A 19,533-nucleotide genomic window follows, 5' to 3' on the forward strand; every position below is an offset into this window, starting at 1 on the left:
CTTTGCAGCTGGTGGGTGATGAACGCTGGCTGGTTTTCCATATGTTGTACCAAAGAAGCTGTTGACAATGGAGGTGAAGGTTGAGCTGGTCGAATACATTCCTATAGGCCAGAGAAATGGATAGTCACATCTGACAAAAATGCATTACTGTGCAGTGCATATGGCACCAAGCTTCACTAAAATCAAACATACTGATTTACTGTCATGGATTAGCTGGTCATTGTTTTTTTTACTTTAACATTCACTGTGGAATAAAATCATACTCTGAAATTTGACAGGCCCTGCTCTACTACGTTGGGCTCTCCTGTTGTTGTGAAAGCCACTTGATGAGGGCAGAACACTGTTGCCCTTTCTCCAAATCTAACAATGACCTCCTTGAAGTGCCCACTTGTCATCTTAAATTTCCCAAAACACTGGTAGCCCTTTAACATGCTACAATTGTAAAAGTTTCAAAACATATACCACACACCATCTACTCTGCCAAATTCAAATCCAGTTCAAATCATTTGATAATTTGATGTTCTAGCATTAAATTCCCATTATTCTGTGGAATTTACGTTGCTTGATTTGAATTGTTAAACATTCAAATACTTAAGCACAAAAAAAATTGAATTATCAGCAATCAACTTTATATTGTAAACAGTTCATGTATAACTTAAGACACATTTTAAGAATACAAAATAAGGGCAAAAATACTCCTAGGAGCTTTGGCTGGCGTGCCTGCCCCTTTGTGTCTCTACAGTGGTTTTTTTATCAATTTACATTACACAGTATGACTTCTGGGTGATCTATGTTTATCATGGATACTTTTATAATGGGGAGCTTTTGACATCTGATTTGATTTTAAAGTGTACTTTGTTGCTCCTTGAAGAATTACTTCATGATTAATTGATTCTCCTTTCCATTTAGCAAGCAGAAACTGTAGGCTGCTTTTGGGTGGGAAAGGAAGCTGTGTCTTCCAGATTGACTATTTTTGGAAGGGGAGTGTGCTAGGGTCCATCAGATTAGCCACACCATCAAACTAGCCAATTAGTACTTGGACTCACAGCACAGCCAGTATGCCACTGTAAATAACAATATTACCTGAATCTGTTGGTGTAGGATTTGTTGCTCTTGTTGGTAAAGTATGTGTTGTTGCTGTGTCTTCTCAAATATCTTTTCATCCATAGCATTTCCATACATCTTTTGCAAATGTTCACATTCCTAAACACAAAAATAGAGCTTAACACTGTCTTTTGGAGAAGAAACCAGTAATTAATGTTCCTGAAACACTGGATCAGCACTAATCAGTTTAATATCCACAAAAAGAATCATTGGACAAAATCTTTCAGCTCTTCACGCCAGCGGGACCTTCTGGTCCCATCGATGGCACACCCTTGTCGTGGGTTTCCGAAGGGGTGGAAATCAATGGGAAGTCCTATTGATAGAAGTGGAACCAGAACATCCCAGCACCAGCCCACGGTGTGCCACCTCCTGCCACCGAGAGACATGCCACAGGGAGGCCAGAGAATCTCGCCCCTTATGTAACAGATCCAAAATCTGAAAATATTCTGTCTATGAGACAAGGCAACCAGTGTGCATTCCTGATCTTCTTGGAAGTCACTAATCATCAGTTAAAAATACATGAGAAAATACTGATGATAAATATTTACTTTCAGTGGAAGATGCAAACAATCTGTTAAATGACCAGCATTTTGTAACTGTTCATAGCAAGTTCCACTCCATAAGTAATTTTGGCTTTATTAAGTATTAGCAGGTAATCATGCAGGTTAAAACTACTTCCCTTTTTTCTGTTGAAAGGTTAGGTCTGCACTTTCAAATGGAGATGGCAAGCCTTAAACCTGGTATATGAATAATTCCTAACAAGGCAGATAGCGTCCCCCTACTGTTTAATCCACTGTCATCCAAACTGTGGCAGTGGTTGGTCTTGATTGATGTGCTTCAGATCTAAACAAAGGCTGTCCCTTACGTAGTTTCAATTACACAAGATGACAAGAATAGTGGAAAGTACATGCAGGGTGTGGAATCTTTCCCATTGATCCTCCAAACTGAAGAATCATATTTTGGTTTTTTTTGGTTTAGCTATGAGAGGCTGAATAAACTAGGCTTGTACTCTTTAGAGTTTAGAAGAATGAGGGGAGATCTCATTGAGACGTATAAGATGATGAATGGGATGGATAGGATAGAGGTGGAGAGACTCTTCCCGCTCAAAAAAGACAGTAGGACCAGGGGGCACAGCCTCAAGATAAAGGGGGGGCGGTTTAGAACGGAGTTGAGGAGGAACTTCTTCACTCAAAGGGTGGTGAATCTCTGGAATTCTCTGCCCGTTGAAGTGGTGGAGGCTGCCTCGCTAAATATTTTTAAGACGCGGGTTGATGGGTTTTTGATAAGAGAGGGGATTAAGGGTTATGGGGAGAGGGCGGGAAAGTGGAACTGAGCCACGACAGATCAGCCATGATCTTATTGAATGGCAGGGCAGGCTCGAAGGGCTAGATGGCCTACTCCTGCTCCTATTTCTTATGTTCTTATGTTCTTAAAACACTGAGGAGCTGAAATTCTTCTGAAATTACCATTATTGTTCTCACATCAACTTTTTTACAACTCCCTCATAATATTAAAAGCAAAACAATGTGAATGTTAAGAGACCTAAAACAGAAAGTATTGGGGGAAAAAAGGTGGCATCTATGAAGAAAGAAACAGAGTTAATGCTTTCTCAGAAGAAGAATTATATTGGACTCAAAATATTTACTCTGTTTCTCTGATCACTCCTTCAGTTTGGATGACAATGGATAAAACAGTAGGGAGATGCTTTCTGTCTGGGTAGGTATTATTCAGATATTTCTCTTAAGGTTTACTATCTGTGTTAAGGGTCAGTACGGATAATGAAATTACACTTCACAAAGTTAAACAGGTTTTCCTAATCAATGTTGTGGAGTACTGTTACCTGTTGTAGCTGTTTTATACTGCTGTTGGTGGTTGTGCTTTTCTCCATTTTCTCCAAATGGGCTTTGAATGCCTGTATGCTAGCAGCACCGTCTGAGAAACGGCGAACTGGAGAGAACCTTTCAGTTGGAAGGTGCAGGGTGTTGGGGTCTTTGTAGCAAACACTGAAATAAAATATATTTTAAAATTGGGTTCCATGGAATGGCAAAAGAATCAGACTCACTTACACCACTTTAAACTCAAAATTCTGACTTAACCTTATTTCATTTTGCAGCTGTGTATATGAGGTGATAAGCTATCTCTGCATCCCACATACATAAATTCCTGTAAATTATTCACCGCTTCACTGTTTACTTTTCTCTGTTTCAGTTTGCATTAACCAACTTGCAAATGGAAAGAAACAACTATGTTACATAAAGATACTTAAATATAGATTAAATTCTTAAATAAAGTAACTTCCTTATACAATTCTGGCTTGGCCTCAGCAGGAATTCTCATTCTGGAGACTGCACTTTAGGAAGGATGTGGAAGCTTTAGAGTGGACGCATATAAGATTTACACAAACATTTTTAAATATGAGCGGCTTCAGCTTTATGAATAGTTTGGAAAAGTTGAGGTTATTCACAGAGAGGAGAAAATTTAATGGTGATTTGATGGATGTGCTGAAAATAATGAGGGGTCTACATGGACAAAATTGAGAAAAAGGAATCTTGAGAGGGTAAATAAAATCTGTTTCGGTTGCCAGGTTCAAGACTAGAGGGACACTGATTGAGAGTGATTCGAAAGGAACCAATCGCAAAGCAAGAGAAAAAAACTTTATATTGGGTTAGGGTCTAGAATGCACTACTTGAGGGTGTGATAGAGGCAAGTATAATCAGAGTTTCAAAAGAGAATTGGATAAGCACCTTAAGGGAAAACATCTGTGCCCTGGGAAAAGTGTGGTATGAGGAACAGCCAAACTGATCTTGCAAAAGCCAACACAAGCACAACAGGCATGGCAGGCTGAATAGTCTCCTTCTGTGTTATGATTCTATAAAGATCTGTTACCATATTTTTAAGCTTAGTAACTCTTCCAAGCAAGCTTCCTGAATTAAAACTTAGAAAGCATAAAACATTCAAAACAAACCATATCATACTAAATGGCCTGCAAAATGCTTTTTGTTATTTTCTTTTCTACGAATACTGTTTTAATTCCCACCCTCGCCATGAACCGTCTGTATTACCATAACAGTTTAACTGGCATCTGTTTACTTAATAGCAACAAAATTGCTTTAAAGAGACAGCATCACTGCACTGGGACTGCACTGCAGTCTTGGAGGACCGACTGGCCTACCCCTGCTGCTATTTTCCATGGTAAAAAGTCTGACAACACCAGGTTTAAGTCCAACCGATTTATTTGATAGTACACTCACTAGCTTTCAAGGTTAGTCCCTTCATCAGGTAAACTTCGTCAAGGGACTAACCCCGAAAGCTCGTGAGTGTACTGTCAAATAAATCAGTTGGACTTAAACCTGGTGTTGTCAGACTTTTTACTGTGTTTACCCCAGTCCAAAGCCAGCATATCCACATCATGGCTATTTTCCACACCAGGTCGACAAAGCCTGGCAACGCCGAGACCAAAACATTCTACTGATTTTTGAAGCAGAACTCATTGGAATTCAATTTTTCTGTTACTTGCCTGGCAGCCTTGGGGATTGTCCCTGACAATTGGCAGGTGTGTTGGTTGAGGGGGGTGGGGTGTGACAGTGAGACTTTGGAGTAGGGATGGGAGGCCATCACAGGAAGGAAAAGGAGAAAGGTCAGGACAAGGCGAGTGCAAGAGGGGCCGTGGAGGGAGAGAGAAAGATATTTAGGCTTGTGCAGTTGGGGAGTGGATGGATTGTAGAAACTGAGCAAAAGTGGCACCAATTGGATGAGATTGGAGGGCTCAGATAGTGCACTAGAAAGCTTTAGATTGGCTAGGAGGGAGTTGAAGAGTGAGTTGAGAAGGGCTAAAAGAGGACATGAGAAGACTTTGGCTGATAGGATTAAGGAGAATCCTAAGGCGTTCTATAGGTATGTCAAGAACAGAAGGTTGGTCAGGGCAAGATTAGGGCCAGTTACAGACAGCAGGGGGAAGTTGTGTGTGGAACCGGAGGAGATTGGAGAAGTATTGAACCAATATTTCTCTTCGGTGTTCACGCAGGGGGACATGAATATAGCTGAGGAGGACATTGGGTTGCAGGGGTGTAAAATAGACAGTATTACGGTTGATAAAGAGGATGTGCTGGAAATTCTTGAGGGGCTGAAAATAGATAAGTCCCCTGGTCCGGATGGGATCTACCCTAGGATTCTCTGGGAGGCTAGAGAGGTGATTGCAGAGCCTCTGGCTCAGATCTTCAGGTCGTCATTGGTCTCTGGTGTAGTCCCGGAGGATTGGAGGATAGCGAATGTTGTCCCATTGTTTAAGAAGGGGAACAGAGACTTTGCCGGGAATTATAGACCGGTGAGTCTTACTTCTGTTGTGGGCAAGGTTTTAGAAAAAATTATTAGGGATAGGATTTATAGTTATTTGGAGTGTAATGAATTGATTAGAAATAGTCAGCATGGTTTTGTAGCGGGTAGGTCGTGCCTCACTAACCTTATTGAGTTTTTTGAGAAGGTGACCAAAGAGGTGGATGGGGGTAAGGCAGTTGACGTGGTATACATGGATTTTAGTAAGGCGTTCGATAAGGTTCACCATGGTAGGCTTCTGCAGAAAATGCAGATGTATGGGATTGTGGGTAATCTAGGAAGTTGGATCAGGAATTGGCTATCAGATAGGAGACAGAGGGTGGTGGTGGATGGTAAATATTCATCATGGAGTGCAGTTACGAGTGGTGTGCCTCAGGGATCTGTTTTGGGGCCACTGTTGTTTGTAATTTTTATTAATGATCTGGATGAGGGTATAGTTGGGTGGATTAGTAAATTTGCTGATGACACCAAAGTTGGAGGTGTGGTAGATTGTGAGGAAGGGTGTCATAGTCTGCAGGGAGACTTAGATAGGTTGCAGAGCTGGGCCGAGAGGTGGCGGATGGAATTTAATGCGGAGAAGTGTGAGGTAATTCACTTTGGTAGGAGCAACAGATGTGTCGAGTATAGGGCTAACGGGAGGACTTTGAATAGTGTGGATGAACAGAGGGATCTAGGTGTGTGTGTACATAGATCCCTGAAAGTTGGGAATCAAGTAGATAAGGTTGTCAAGAAGGCGTACGGTGTCTTGGCGTTTATTGGTAGGGGGATTGAATTTAGGAGTCGCAGTGTAATGTTGCAACTGTACACTACTCTAGTGCGGCCGCACTTGGAGTACTGTGTGCAGTTCTGGTCCCCGCATTACAAGAAGGATGTGGAGGCGTTGGAGAGGGTGCAGAGGAGGTTTACTAGGATGTTGCCTGGTATGGTGGGGAGGTCCTATGAGGAGAGACTGAGGGATCTAGGGTTGTTTTCGTTGGAAAGAAGGCGGCTAAGAGGGGATCTTATTGAAACATATAAGATGATTAGAGGTTTAGATAGGGTGGATAGTGATAGCCTTTTTCCTCGGATGGAGAAAGCTAGCACGAGGGGGCATGGCTTTAAATTGAGGGGGGGTAGCTACAGGACGGATGTCAGGGGTAGGTTCTTTACCCAGCGGGTGGTGAGGGATTGGAATGCCCTGCCTGCTGCAGTTGTAAATGCGTCTAGTTTGGGGGCGTTTAAGAGATCTCTGGATAGGTTTATGGACGAAAAGGGATTGGTATAGGCTAGTGGGTCATTGTTTTTGTAACTGGTCGGCGCAACATCGTGGGCCGAAGGGCCTGTTCTGCGCTGTAATGTTCTATGTTCTATGTTCTAATTGGCAAAAAGGAAGCTGAAGGTTTCCTTGAGAAGCCAGCTTAACTCCAAAAGAAGGGCTGTAAAAGGCACTTTAAACCAACACGCCATGGAATCCCCTGGTTGTAAAAACTGCAATTGACATGTACACAGTAGCTTGAAGACTCATTTTCCACTAAATTTTTCAAGCCACCTCTCCTACCCATCGTTGGGGAGTTGATAACAAAGCCAATGGAGAAGATTTGACGTTCCCAATTTTGGGAAGCAGGAATGGCAGAGGTGGCGAGGAGTCACACGGGAATCCCAAAACAGTTTTTATGCCAGCAGGATCTCCCCAATTCATCCCACACCTTGCCAATGTTGTAAATGGAATTCCCCTTTGCATCAACATAAATATTATTATCAAGCCCACCCCCCACAATTGTCCATGCATGTCGGCACGACAGCATGTGACTTGAATCATGATAGGTCCCCTATGATGTCCATTTGGTATGCAGAACTTACTAGATGCGCACAGCTGAGTACAGCCCCAAGGAGGGGGTCATGCCTGGTTAGTACCATGACACTGTCCCTGGTAGTGACCCTGGGGAAGTTTATCTTTTTCTCAACCTTTAAAAAGCACCTGATTTTTTAAAAGCCTTAGCTGCTACTGCAGCGGGCCCTGAGCATGATGTCATGGAACGTGCCCCTTACCATTTTTTTCTCAATCAGTTCAAAAATACAGCGGGGAAAAACAGCAACACTGCTGACGGACTACCCTTCACTTTTCCCACCCGAGATGATACTTTGCCAAAAAATAACAAAAATCTGCCCAATGTATCTAAATGTGGTTATGGTTGGAGGTATGAAACTGGCCTGTGTTGGAAGTATATATGTGTCTCATATGTTGTAAGGAATGGATCCAATTCCCTCCTGCTGGTTGCCATTCACAGTATGACTGAAAATGAATAATGACCACTTGGACAGAAATGGCACAATGGTTAGCACTGCTGCCTCTCAGTGCCAGGGACCCAGGTTCATTTCCTGGCTTGGGTCACTGTCTGTGTGGAGTCTGCACATTTGCCCTGTGTGTTTCCTTTGGGTGCTCTGGTTTCCTCCCACAGTCCGAAGGACGTGCTAGTTAAATGCACTGGCCATGCTAAATTCTCCAGTAGTGTACCCAAACAGGTGCCGGTGTGTGGCGACTAGGGGATTTTCACAGTAACTTCATTGCAGTGTTAATGTAAGCTTACTTACGACACTAATAAATAAACTTAAACAGTTTTTTTATGACTGCATGAGTCAGCAACTATGAAAGAGGGAAGAAAGTAGTTGAAATATACTGTAATATCTGAACATTTTAAAATGTTGCTTCTTCTGCTGCCCTATCTATGGAAGTTAATTTGGCAGAGATTTAAATATTAATTTTCAAGAAATTAATCACGCTCCAAGGAATGTCATGGTTATAACATAGCAAACTCCAGAGAGTTCTGGGTCTAACTGTAAAAATTCTGGCTCTCAATGAGTTATTCCTTTCTTTGAGGTATATGGCATGTTACTTAAAAGTTCTCACAGGTAATATGGTTAAATATTAACATTATTTCAAGGGCTATTGAACATAATCATAGAATTCTACAGAGCAGAAAGAAGCCATTTGGCCCATCGAGTCTGCACTGACGACAATCCCACCCAGGCCCTACTGCCATAACCCCACATATTTACCCTGCTAATCTCCCTGACACTAGGGTCAGCTTAGCATGGCCAATCCACCTAACCCACACATCTTTAGATTGTAGGAGGACGTGCAAACTCCACACAGTGATCCAAAGCTGGAACTGAACTCCAGTCCCTGGCGCTGTGAGGCAGCAGTGCTAACCACTGTGCCATCCTGTACCACACACTGGATAATGATTTATTCATTATTTTAGTCAGAATACATTTTTAGTTGATTTTTACTAAAAACTATTTTTAAACTGAATATTACAATAATTTCAGAACAATACATTTGGCAATTAAATGTCTTTATAGTAATGTGAACATTTAGGTAACTACTTATTTTTAAAACACATGATACAAAATATGTGCAAAGTTTTAAAAAGTGGCTAAACCTAACCAAACTTAATAAAAAGTTTCCTAACAGAATTAAGGGTTTAAGATTTTGCAGCAAACAAAATATGGATAATGATGTTTTAGGGTGATGGTTCAAATGATTAACTGTCTGGATCGTTTCCAACAATTTTGTTAAATCAGCAAGTATAATTCCAAGTGTTGACACAGACAATGATTTTTATTTAGTCAATAATTTGCTGCTATTAACAATATCTGCGTTGGTATCTCTTATCACCACGTGCGAGAATTCCAATGTGGCAGCAACCCTGAAGTCCACTGGTCTAATTTTTCAGAATGAAATCAATAGCCTTCGTACCTGTAAATTTATTTAGTATTTGCTTTCAACAGTTCACTCCGACAATCTTTTGTAATAGATTTATTTATTAGTGTCACAAGTTAGCTTACATTAACACTGCAACGAAGTTACTGTGAATCCCCAAATTGCCATACTCCAGCGCTGTTCAGGTACACCGAGAGAATTTAGCATGGCCAATGCACTTAACCAACACATCTTTCGGACTGTGGGAAGAAACCAGCAGGAAATCCTTTCTGCTCTGTAGGATTCTATGATTATGTTCAATAGCTCTTGAAATAATGATTTTTTTTAGTCAATAATTTGCGAGAATTCCAATGTGGCAGCAACCCTGAAGTTCTTTCATAGTTGCCACACACCGGCACCTGTTTGGGTACACTGATGGAGAATTTAGCACGGCCAACGCATTTAACTAGCACGTCCTTTGGACTGTGGGAGGAAACCAGAGCACCTGGAGGAAACACACGGGGCAAATGTACAGACTCCACACAGACAGTGAGTGACCCAAGCCAGGACATGAACCTGGGTCCCTGGCACTGAGAGGCAGCAGTGCTAACCATTGTGCCATTTCTGTCCAAGAGTAAACCCACACGGATACAGGGAGAACGTGCAGGCTCCACGCACTGACCCAAGCCGGGAATCGAATCTGAGTCCCTAGCACTTTGAGGCAACAGTGCTAACCATTGTATCACCCCAACAGATTATATCTGAGGAGATAATAAACCTAATAAAATAATCACGAAGCCCTAAAATGTATGTGAAGCTGCAGGGCGTGGGAAATCCATCCAAGCATTTTTTTGTCAAATGTGAACCAATTAGCAAGGATGGTTAGGTTTGAAAAGTTGTAAATATTACAATATTAAATATATCCATACATATATGTATGTTTATATATATTCACATACAATATTTTGCACTTAATTTCTCAAGTAAAGTAAATAAGATAATTCAAATGTAGAACAGCAGGTATTGCGCATGCATGAGGTTCAAAGGGCTGAATAATGGGAACAGCGCCCCGACACAGGGGTCAGTGGCCTTAAATACAGGTCAATCCAGTAAAATAAGGGATGATTGGTCACTCCAGCCTCCTCCTTCCCACAAAGTTAGGTTCCTATCTTTGCTGTTCCCAATTCATTCCCTTCTTATTCCCATGCCCTTTCCTTGCTTTCCCGAGTTCCACCCCCACTCTCAAATTGTTGTAAGGTACACACAACTCAAAAACAATTTTTAAAATGCGATTTAAGAACATAAGAACATAAGAAATAGGAGCAGGAGTAGGCCATCTAGCCCTTCGAGCCTGCCCCGCCATTCAATAAGATCATGGCTGATCTGTCGTGGCTCAGTTCCACTTTCCCGCCCTCTCCCCATAACCCTTAATCCCTTCTCTTATCAAAAACCCATCAACCCGCTTCTTAAAAATATTTAGCGAGGCAGCCTCCACCACTTCAACGGGCAGAGAATTCCAGAGATTCACCACCCTTTGAGTGAAGAAGTTCCTCCTCAACTCCGTTCTAAACCGCCTCCCCTTTATCTTGAGGCTGTGCCCCCTAGTCCTACTGTCTTTTTTGAGCGGGAAGAGTCTCTCCACCTCTATCCTATCCATCCCATTCATCATCTTATACGTCTCAATGAGATCTCCCCTCATTCTTCTAAACTCTAACGAGTACAAGCCTAGTTTATTCAGCCTCTCCTCATAGCTCAATCCCCTCAACTCCGGTATCAGCCTAGTAAACCTCCTCTGCACTCCCTCCAGGGCCAAAATATCCTTGCGCAGGTGCGGCGCCCAAAACTGCACACAGTACTCCAGCTGCGGCCTCACCAATGCCCTATACAGCTGCAGCAAGACCTCCCTACTTTTATATTCAATCCCCCTCGCTATGAAGGCCAGCATCCCATTCGCCTTCCTGACCACCTGCTGCACCTGCAAGCTGGGTTTTTGCGATTCATGCACAAGGACCCCGAGGTCCCTCTGCACCGTCGCCTGCTGCAGTTTTTCGCCACGTAAGTAATAGTCCTTCCTACCATTCTTCCTACCAAAGTGGACCACCTCACACTTGCCAACATTAAATTCCATTTGCCATTAATAGACAGGTGATTAATAATGGATTTAAAACTTCATTCACTGTGTTTTTTTTAATGAATTTCAATACTGGAGGAAGTCATATTGGGAGTAATTTTCTCTTCCCAATGGCCATGGGAATCGTAGCGGGCAGGGGATAGACCATGCAATGGTCTGTTGATCTCTGGTAGGATTTTCCAGTTTTGGGGCGAGTGCGGCCGGACCATCCTGCCAGAGCACCATCCACAATAATCTCATCTCTGCATTCTTTTCCCATACCCTTGTTAATTTTGTTCAAGTGTTTATTTTGTTTTCTTACATAATCAGACTGGACTGTCTTCAATGATCATTTGTCAGACATGGCTCAGTTAATAGCTCTCATGTCCAAATCAGATAGCTGTGGATTCAAATCCCCCTCTAGGGCTTGAGCATAAAATCTCGGCTGAGAGAGTGCTGCGATGTTGGAGCTTTCAGATGTGATGGCACAGGCAGCATGGTGGCACAGCAGTTAGCACTGTTGCCTCATAGTGCCAGGGTCCTAAGTTCAATTCCAGCCTTGGGATACTGTCTGCGTGGAGCTTGCACATTCTCCCGTGTCTGCATGGGTTTGCTCCAGGTGCTCCAGTTTCCTCCCACAGTCCAAAGAGGTTAGGTTGATGGGTCAATTTAGCATGGCCATAGTGTCAGGGGGATTAGCAGGATAAATGTGTGGGGTTGCAGGAATGGGGCCTGGGTGGGATTGTGGTTGGTACTGACTTGATGGGCCAAATGGCCTCCTTCTGTACTGTAGGGATTCTATGTTAAACATATATAGATATTAAGTCAAAGCTCCATTTATCTCTCAAGTGCATGCATAAGATTCTATGACATCAATTCAAAGAAGAGCATCAAGTTAACCTTGTTGTCCTGGTCAATACTTAACCCTCAATAAATGTCATAAAAAACAGGTTACCTGGTCATTATTGAAATCGCATTGGTGCAGGCTTGTTGTGCACAAATTGGCTGCCTCATTTTCTGTATTACAACAATGACTACACTTCAGAAGTAATTCACTGGCTGTAAAGCGCTTTGGGACATTTTGAAGTCATGGAAGATGCTATCTAAATGAATATCTTTTTATGATAATACCTTTCATATTTCATAATCTTTCATTTCATTTGACTTCCCCCCTTTAAGCTTCGAATATTAACACTGGGTAAGAAATAATAAGCATTAATGTACACATAAGATTTGTTGCATGTGAATAATTTAAATTGTAGATAATTTAATAGTCTTCCATTTACTCATAATTATTTGGGTTCTTATGTATTGTTCCAGTTTCAAACTGTTTCCTATTGTAAAGGTTAGACTGATATCCTGCTCTCATTCATCTACTGCTCTGTAACCAGATAGGGGCTGTCTAAGAGCAATCTTGGATCATTCACCTGATAAATTATTCCCTTTGGCATTCCAGGAAACCGCAACTGTGCAATGATATCTACCCTCTTTACCACCGAAATAAGCCGTAGTTTAGAGCTAGCATTAAAAAACAGAAAGGTACATGGAAAGGAATTATCCTGTGCTGTTGTCCATTTCTAACGGTGCCCAGGAGATTTTTGTAAATAAATCTCCTTTAAAGATCCTTAAAATAATCTAAGTTGGTCACTCTGGAATCTATACACCTGCAGTAGTTCAACTCTAACATCTGAGGTTTCTGCGCAAAAGCCACTCACCGGCTGTGCTGCTCAGGGTGGGGAACCCAGGCCCGTGAACGGATTGCCTGTTGCTGTCCCAGCTGCCTCTGCAAATCTAGGGGAACCTCAGCTGTAGGGTTGGTCATTGCAAGGGTATGGCGTTTAGACCTGTTAGCCAGATACCTGCAACACAAGTGTATATTTAAGTTGAAATATATCTATGTGATATAGATACTATAATATTATCTAATAATTAGAAAGTTAGGATTAAATTTATTTTTTTAAATTATCAGTGATTATATGTTATTTATTAATCTTTTGTAAATGTGATATTTATTATTTAAGCGAAGGTTCTGAGCCTATTCGGATTCAAATAGATCATCTCTGCAACCAGTGACAGCACCAAGTTTTCCCAGTCTAGTCAATGGTGAGGTTTAGGTACCCTTATATTGTGCTTCTCAACTCTTTTATGAACACTGATCATGGATTTTCATCAAAATAAAGGTAGCAACACATAATATTGTCAAATAATCTTTTCTCCTGCCTGAGTTATTTTGCTCTCAATGGCAAATTGTGTGTGTTCCTGGAGCAAGAAAAGGTTAAATTTGTTTGAGCCAGAAAATGAATTCTTTAAAGGGGCAAGATTTTATCTGTGACTGGACCCTTATATTGCCAACAGAGCTCATATGATGCCAACTAAGGTACGGTCCATACCACTCCCAACCCCCAGCCTGTGTAAATTTTTAATAAGAACAGATCTTTATAAACACTAAACTACAAAGCATACATACTAACACTTGTGACATTGCTCAGTTAATAAGATATAAATAACATGTTGTTTAAACAGCAACAGCAATGTATTATTTTATAGCACAAAGGTGATTTAATTTGTTTCCTTTGTGCAATGACTAGTTCCAGACTAGTGACATAAAACAATAGTTGATCAGCACAATTGATATTTGCGGGTTGCTGCTTCAACAGGCAGAGACAACTTTTTCTATTCACATGGTGACAATCAGAAGTTTGAACAAATCATAATGCTTATTTGAGCAACTATTATTTGAGTCATTTACAACCGCTAACTGAAGCTATGGGCACATAGTGTCATGCATATTAAACACAAGACTTTTAGTGAAATAAAAATTTAGATATAGATCTCCCCTTTTAATAACCTAGTCCAGTACTTGTGCTCTGACATATTTGGTTGTTTTTTCAACTAAGGGTTTCTACCTGGCATTCAAATGTAGACAGCCACCAGAATTCCCAGTTCCTCCACCTATCAATTTCTCAAATATCTATGTATTTAGATAGCATCTATAACAAAGAGCAAGATCCCAAGGCACTTCACAGAAGTTTAATTAGGAAACAAAAATTACCAATACCAAGCCAAAGGAAATACTGAGAGGCGTGATCAAAAGCTTGTTCTAAAGTTAAGCTTCAAAGAGCGTCAATGGCAAAGGAGATGAAAAGGCAGATGGACTCGAGGGATGGAAGATCCAGAGCTTTGGTGTTTGAAAGCATGGTTATCGACAGTGGTTGAAGTGAGGGTGAATTTATAAAAGTCACATTAGAGTCCGGGAGATGGTAATGGCAGCTTTCAGATTTTCAACAATAGATGGACCAAAGCAAAGCCAGATGCAGAGTTGGGTGATATTATAGTTGTGCAAGTAAGTACTGGGAATGCTAAATGCATGCTTTCTTATGGGTATAGCCTGGAAATAGAAAGAGATCAACAACAAAGAACATCACTGCTACAGTTACATACCTTTGCACAGCTTCCTGATCTGGCTCTCCATCTGAGCTCTCCTCATCTACTGGTGTCACGACTGGCACAGCGTGCTGTGGGGAAAGTAAGTGAGTACAACACTCTATGTAGAATTAAATGTGCAAGGGCATGGAGGAGCTACAAAGAAAAGAAACCAAGAGCTGCACAAAGATATGCTGAACTGCATTCATTAAGAAAGACAATGGGCAACACTTATTTAAGGGTAACATTACCTAAAGAGAATGTGTGCTGTGCAGTCAGCCAATGTTTAGTTATTGCACAGCTAATAGTCCTAAGGATTTGGAAAGATTCTGACTTCTTCAAAAATTATAGCCATTAACTGACAGAATCATCAAAATTAAGTGACTTTACCAGATTTAAAAATCAATGCAGCAGTTATCCAGTATACTGTCTGCTGGCAAGAGGAGAAAAACAAGTATTTATCTTGATTTTTTTAATTCATTATAGAGGGGAAGTATAAGGTAACAGAATCTTATGAAATAGCCTGCACTAGGAAACCAGGCTACAAGTTCAAAACTTTTTTTTATTCATTCAAGGGATGTGAACTTCACTGGATAGGCCTTTATCAGTACTTCTTGCATCATCACCCCTCTTTTCTTCATTTGCAACATCCTCAGTGACATTCAGTCTTTCATAGGTAAAGATAACTTTTTTGGCAGGATTTAATCGGGCAGGACAACTTGGATCTTCCTTCATGTTTTGTTCAACATAAGCAACTGCATTCCTTGAGCTAGATGACGGTTCAAGTGGTTCTGTTGATGCAGATTTCAGTGGCAATTTATTGTCCAGCCCTAATTGCCCTTGAGATGAAGGTGTCGAGCTGCCTTCTTGAACCCTTCAGTCCTTGTGGTGTAGATATATCCACAGTACTGAAAGGAAGGGAGTTCTATGATTTTGATCCTGTGTGAAGAATAATAATGTATTTCCGAGTCAGGACAGTGAGTGGGTTGGAGGGGAACTTCTAGGTGGTGGGGTTCCCAGGTATGTGCTGCCCTTGTCCTTTGAAATGGTAGTGGAAGGCCCTGTTGCAGGAGCCTTAGTGGATTTCTGTAGTGCATCTTGTAGATGGTACACAGTCCTGCTATAGTGCATTGGTGGTGTAGGGGCTGAACGTGGAAGGGGTGCCAATCAAGCAGGCAGCTGTGTCTTGGATGGTGTCAAGCTTCTTGAGCGTTGTTGGAACGATACAGAAACAGTTTAAAAGGAAGCTCCTTCTGTTTGCCTTTAAGATCAATACACAGGAGAATATAACAATGATTCAAAATACTATGCTACAAGGTAAAGTTTATGATCGCTTATGGTCTCTAACAAGGCAAGCTCCTGTCAGCCGAATGAAAATACACAGGAAATGTATGCACAGAAATAAAAATTTTCAGGATATGTAACTAGTCTGCTCACTAATACATACCACTGGACACTCAGTGTCAGCATCATCCTGAACAATATGCCCGGATTATAGATTCAGCTGAGAAGATGCAATCAAATATTTTAAATTCTACCACATCGCTAACTGTGTATTCAGCATAATTCATCTAGGAAGAAAATGCCTGTTGTTTTATTGTCCCTCAGTTGGGACTGGTTTTCTACACAGTTGCATCTCATGTCACTACTTACTGGATTCATGGTGACTAATGGTGAAGGGCCTCTTGGACGTTTTAGTAACTGCTGGGCATGCAACTGAATGTTGGCTCCACCATCAGATGCACGGCGACCGAGAGGTCCCATCCCATTTAACAACTGTAGAGTTGGAGGCTGAAGCAAAGATTGTTCCTAAGGAATTCAAAAGAGAGATTTAGAAAAATGCAATAAACAAAATTAATTAAAAGTCGACTCCTGACTTTTGAAAATGTCCTGCCTAGTAATATCAGGTACAGCACATAAACAGAACATATTTTCCTTAATACAGTTTCCTAAAAGCCAATTTCTCATTAATAAGTTTATTAAATGTCACAGCATTTGCACATTATCACCGTGCAGGACTAAATGTCTTCTACAGAATGGAAGAAAAAGAAAAAGCTGTATGAGATGAAGGGAACAAAGAAGACTGGCATGAAAAAGCAACACACTAAACAAGAATTGAATATTTATGATACATACACAGCACCAGCCACGACACTGCTCATGGTCAGAGGAAATTTTAGCTGTTTAATCTAACAGATTTACAGTGCCCTCTCTGGATCAAACTTAAGAGCAGCTGTTTGGCCACTTGTAAACCAGGTAAGAACATCAGACATTAGCACAGCAGCATTATTTACGTGGGCTATTCAGTAGAAGATAATTAGAAGTATATATATCAATAACAGAAAGGAAGTACAGGAGAGAGAGAATGGGGTTTGAGCAGAGGGAAATGTTTATATTCATTATTTTACATAAATTCTGTATTTTGTTGATTAACAATGAAGTGTTCCTGATACTGGACTAATTTTATTACTGAAAAACTTGCATCCAATATCATGGTAGGGAAACTGAAAACTTCAACATGTCAAAAGTGTTGAAGAATCAATGCATTTGTATCCATCCCATTCCTTGTTCCACACTGCTATGCATAAACAGAAAAGTAGCTGCGCTTCTCATGTCAATGTTGTATAAAAGAACAGGATACCATTTATGAAAAATTTTGAAAATTACATATTTATACTTTAAATTTCAAAGAGTTAAATAGTGAAACATTCAATGAGGAATGTGCAGCATTGAACAAAATGAACTTAAAAATGTATGGTCAGAAGTAACTAGTTCTTATTGTAAATTTAATGCATTGTGTGTTTCTTGGCTGCTTCGTTTTTTTTTGTTTAGAAGGGCAACAAGGGCTGGGTAATAAATGCTAACACAGCCAGTGACACCCATATCCCAAAAATGAATATAATAAAAATCAACAAGCACAGCTAACCATATTTTTACATATTCGTAAGTAAAGTAAATATGCGGTATTTTTAATGAGTGCAATCCAGCAACAAGAATTTTCTAAATTACAAATAAACTGTTTGGTTTAGCCATTTTCAATTTGTCTTTTTATTTGAAGCAAAAGCTTAGAATTTTCCATTAACCACATCTTTTCACCAGTGTTCTGTCATTTAACATGCAAGTTATTTTAGGAAACCTGGGCACAAATAGCCACTAAGTTTGTTTATCATATTTAGTGCAAATTTATGAGATTTTTCTGAATCTGATTAACGTGGACATCAACACCAGACATTCCTATCCAATTGAAAATCTGACACATGAAGGCAGAAGGCTTATCCTTTATCTGCTCCCTGTACCTTCTTAGGAGACTGAAGGTGCAAGGACAGATAAAGCGGACAACAGGAGTAATCCTCATCAAGGATAAATATGCTTTTCCGCAGCCTCCGTCCGAAGTGCGATAAAACTGATTTGAATAAAGATGGCAGTTGTGAGTTACAGGCAGCTGAGGTTACAAGTTGTCTGATTTGCAAAGAATTGATATCGCACATAAAAGTTTTTAGTTTATTCTTATCGAATTAATAGTTGAGCTCGAGGTTACAAGGCTCCCCCGGTGCGAAAAGTGAATGCATCAAACGTTCAGGGTCAGGTTCAACTCACAGCAAGTTACTGATTAATGACATAGATTTCACAGACTGTCTTTTCAAAAACAGAAAGCTTACGTTTTATTTAGAAAATTTGTCAGAAAAAAAACTAACTCGAGGTGCATCATCAGTTTTTTTACATTTAGATATTATACTTAAAAACACCTGAGTACCTTCAACACAAGCAGTGAAATTGGTGGGATTAATCCTCACGTTTGGAACTTGTAGGGCAGAATTTAATACAAGCAGTGGGTGTTCCGACTTTCAAAAGGAAAACTGGTGGCACTCCCACCAGCCTGATCTCCAGCAGCTCCAAAGGAATAAAATTCCTAATAGACAGCGGAACCCCGTGGGGCTCTTGGCTGCACAGAGGGCATGAAATCGTCATACCATCTAGTGTGGAATCGATATAATGAGTCAGAGAGCTGCCAGCCAATCAGATTCTGCAGCTCTCTAGTACCAACCGGATACCAGTAGCGGTGGTCACTGTTGACTCAAGACTGCGACCTACACCAGGGATTGTTGCTAGAGTCTTCGCAAAAAGGTAAGTGGAGTGGGATGAGAACTCCAACGATGGTGGCACTAGCAAGAGGTGGGAGAGGGACATTGATGGAAGGACATGCATGTGGCTCCCCAAGTTATTCCCCATCCCTTCTAAATGCCAGTTCCTCTAGTGGGCCCAGAGTATCTGAGAATGAGGGATCCCTCAAATGAGGCCCACTTTGCTGGCCACTGAAGGCTTTGTTTGGCTTCCGGGCAGGAGGACTGCTAGCCATCTTTCCTGCCAAGAGCTTGATGTGTGTAGTGTGGCAATACGAAGCTGGCAGGTCCATTCCACATCCTACACGTTTCCCACCCCCAGCCCCCCACACCTTCCTGTTCTATGAGGTGGCACAGTGGTTAGCACTACTACCTCACAGTGCCAGCGACCTGGGTTCAATTCTGGCCTTGGGTGACTGTCTGTGTGGAGTTTACATGTTCTCTCCCATGTCTGTGTGGATTTCCTCTGGGTGCTCCGGTTTTCTTCCACTGTCCGAAGTTGTGCAGGGTAGGTTGATTGGCCATGCTAAAGTCCCCTTAATGCCCCAAGATGTTTAAGTTAAGGGAATTGGTGGAATAAAAACTAGGGCTTAGGGTCTGGGGAGGCTATTGGAGGGTCGGTGCAAAGTCAATAGGCCAAATGGCCTTATTCTGTACTGTAGAGATTCTATGTTTACACAGCAACCCCCTATCATTTGCTCCCACCCCATCTACCCCTACTTCTGAACCCGTCTCCATAAGTGCAGCGGGAGACATTAAAT

General features: G+C 41.2%; 1 protein-coding gene across 5 annotated transcripts in view; it reads right to left on the reverse strand.

Annotated features, from left to right (window-relative positions):
- Window positions 1–19,533, reverse strand: part of sik3 (SIK family kinase 3) — a 281,489-nt gene that overhangs the window by 29,642 nt on the left and 232,314 nt on the right. For 4 of the 5 annotated variants that reach the window (XM_080214519.1, XM_080214518.1, XM_080214521.1 and 1 more), the window contains 6 exons: window positions 16,305–16,460; window positions 14,670–14,743; window positions 12,944–13,087; window positions 2,945–3,107; window positions 1,084–1,203; window positions 1–101 (listed from right to left, as the gene is read on the reverse strand). In XM_080214519.1, the coding sequence (XP_080070645.1) occupies window positions 1–101; window positions 1,084–1,203; window positions 2,945–3,107; window positions 12,944–13,087; window positions 14,670–14,743; window positions 16,305–16,460 (758 nt within the window). The remainder of the gene's footprint in view (window positions 102–1,083; window positions 1,204–2,944; window positions 3,108–12,943; window positions 13,088–14,669; window positions 14,744–16,304; window positions 16,461–19,533) is intronic. The other variant, XM_080214520.1, reaches the window with a different exon arrangement.

Source organism: Carcharhinus amblyrhynchos, chromosome 29 (assembly GCF_965287045.1).
Source record: "Carcharhinus amblyrhynchos chromosome 29, sCarAmb.v2.hapA, whole genome shotgun sequence".
Classification (NCBI taxonomy): Eukaryota; Metazoa; Chordata; class Chondrichthyes; order Carcharhiniformes; family Carcharhinidae; genus Carcharhinus; species Carcharhinus amblyrhynchos.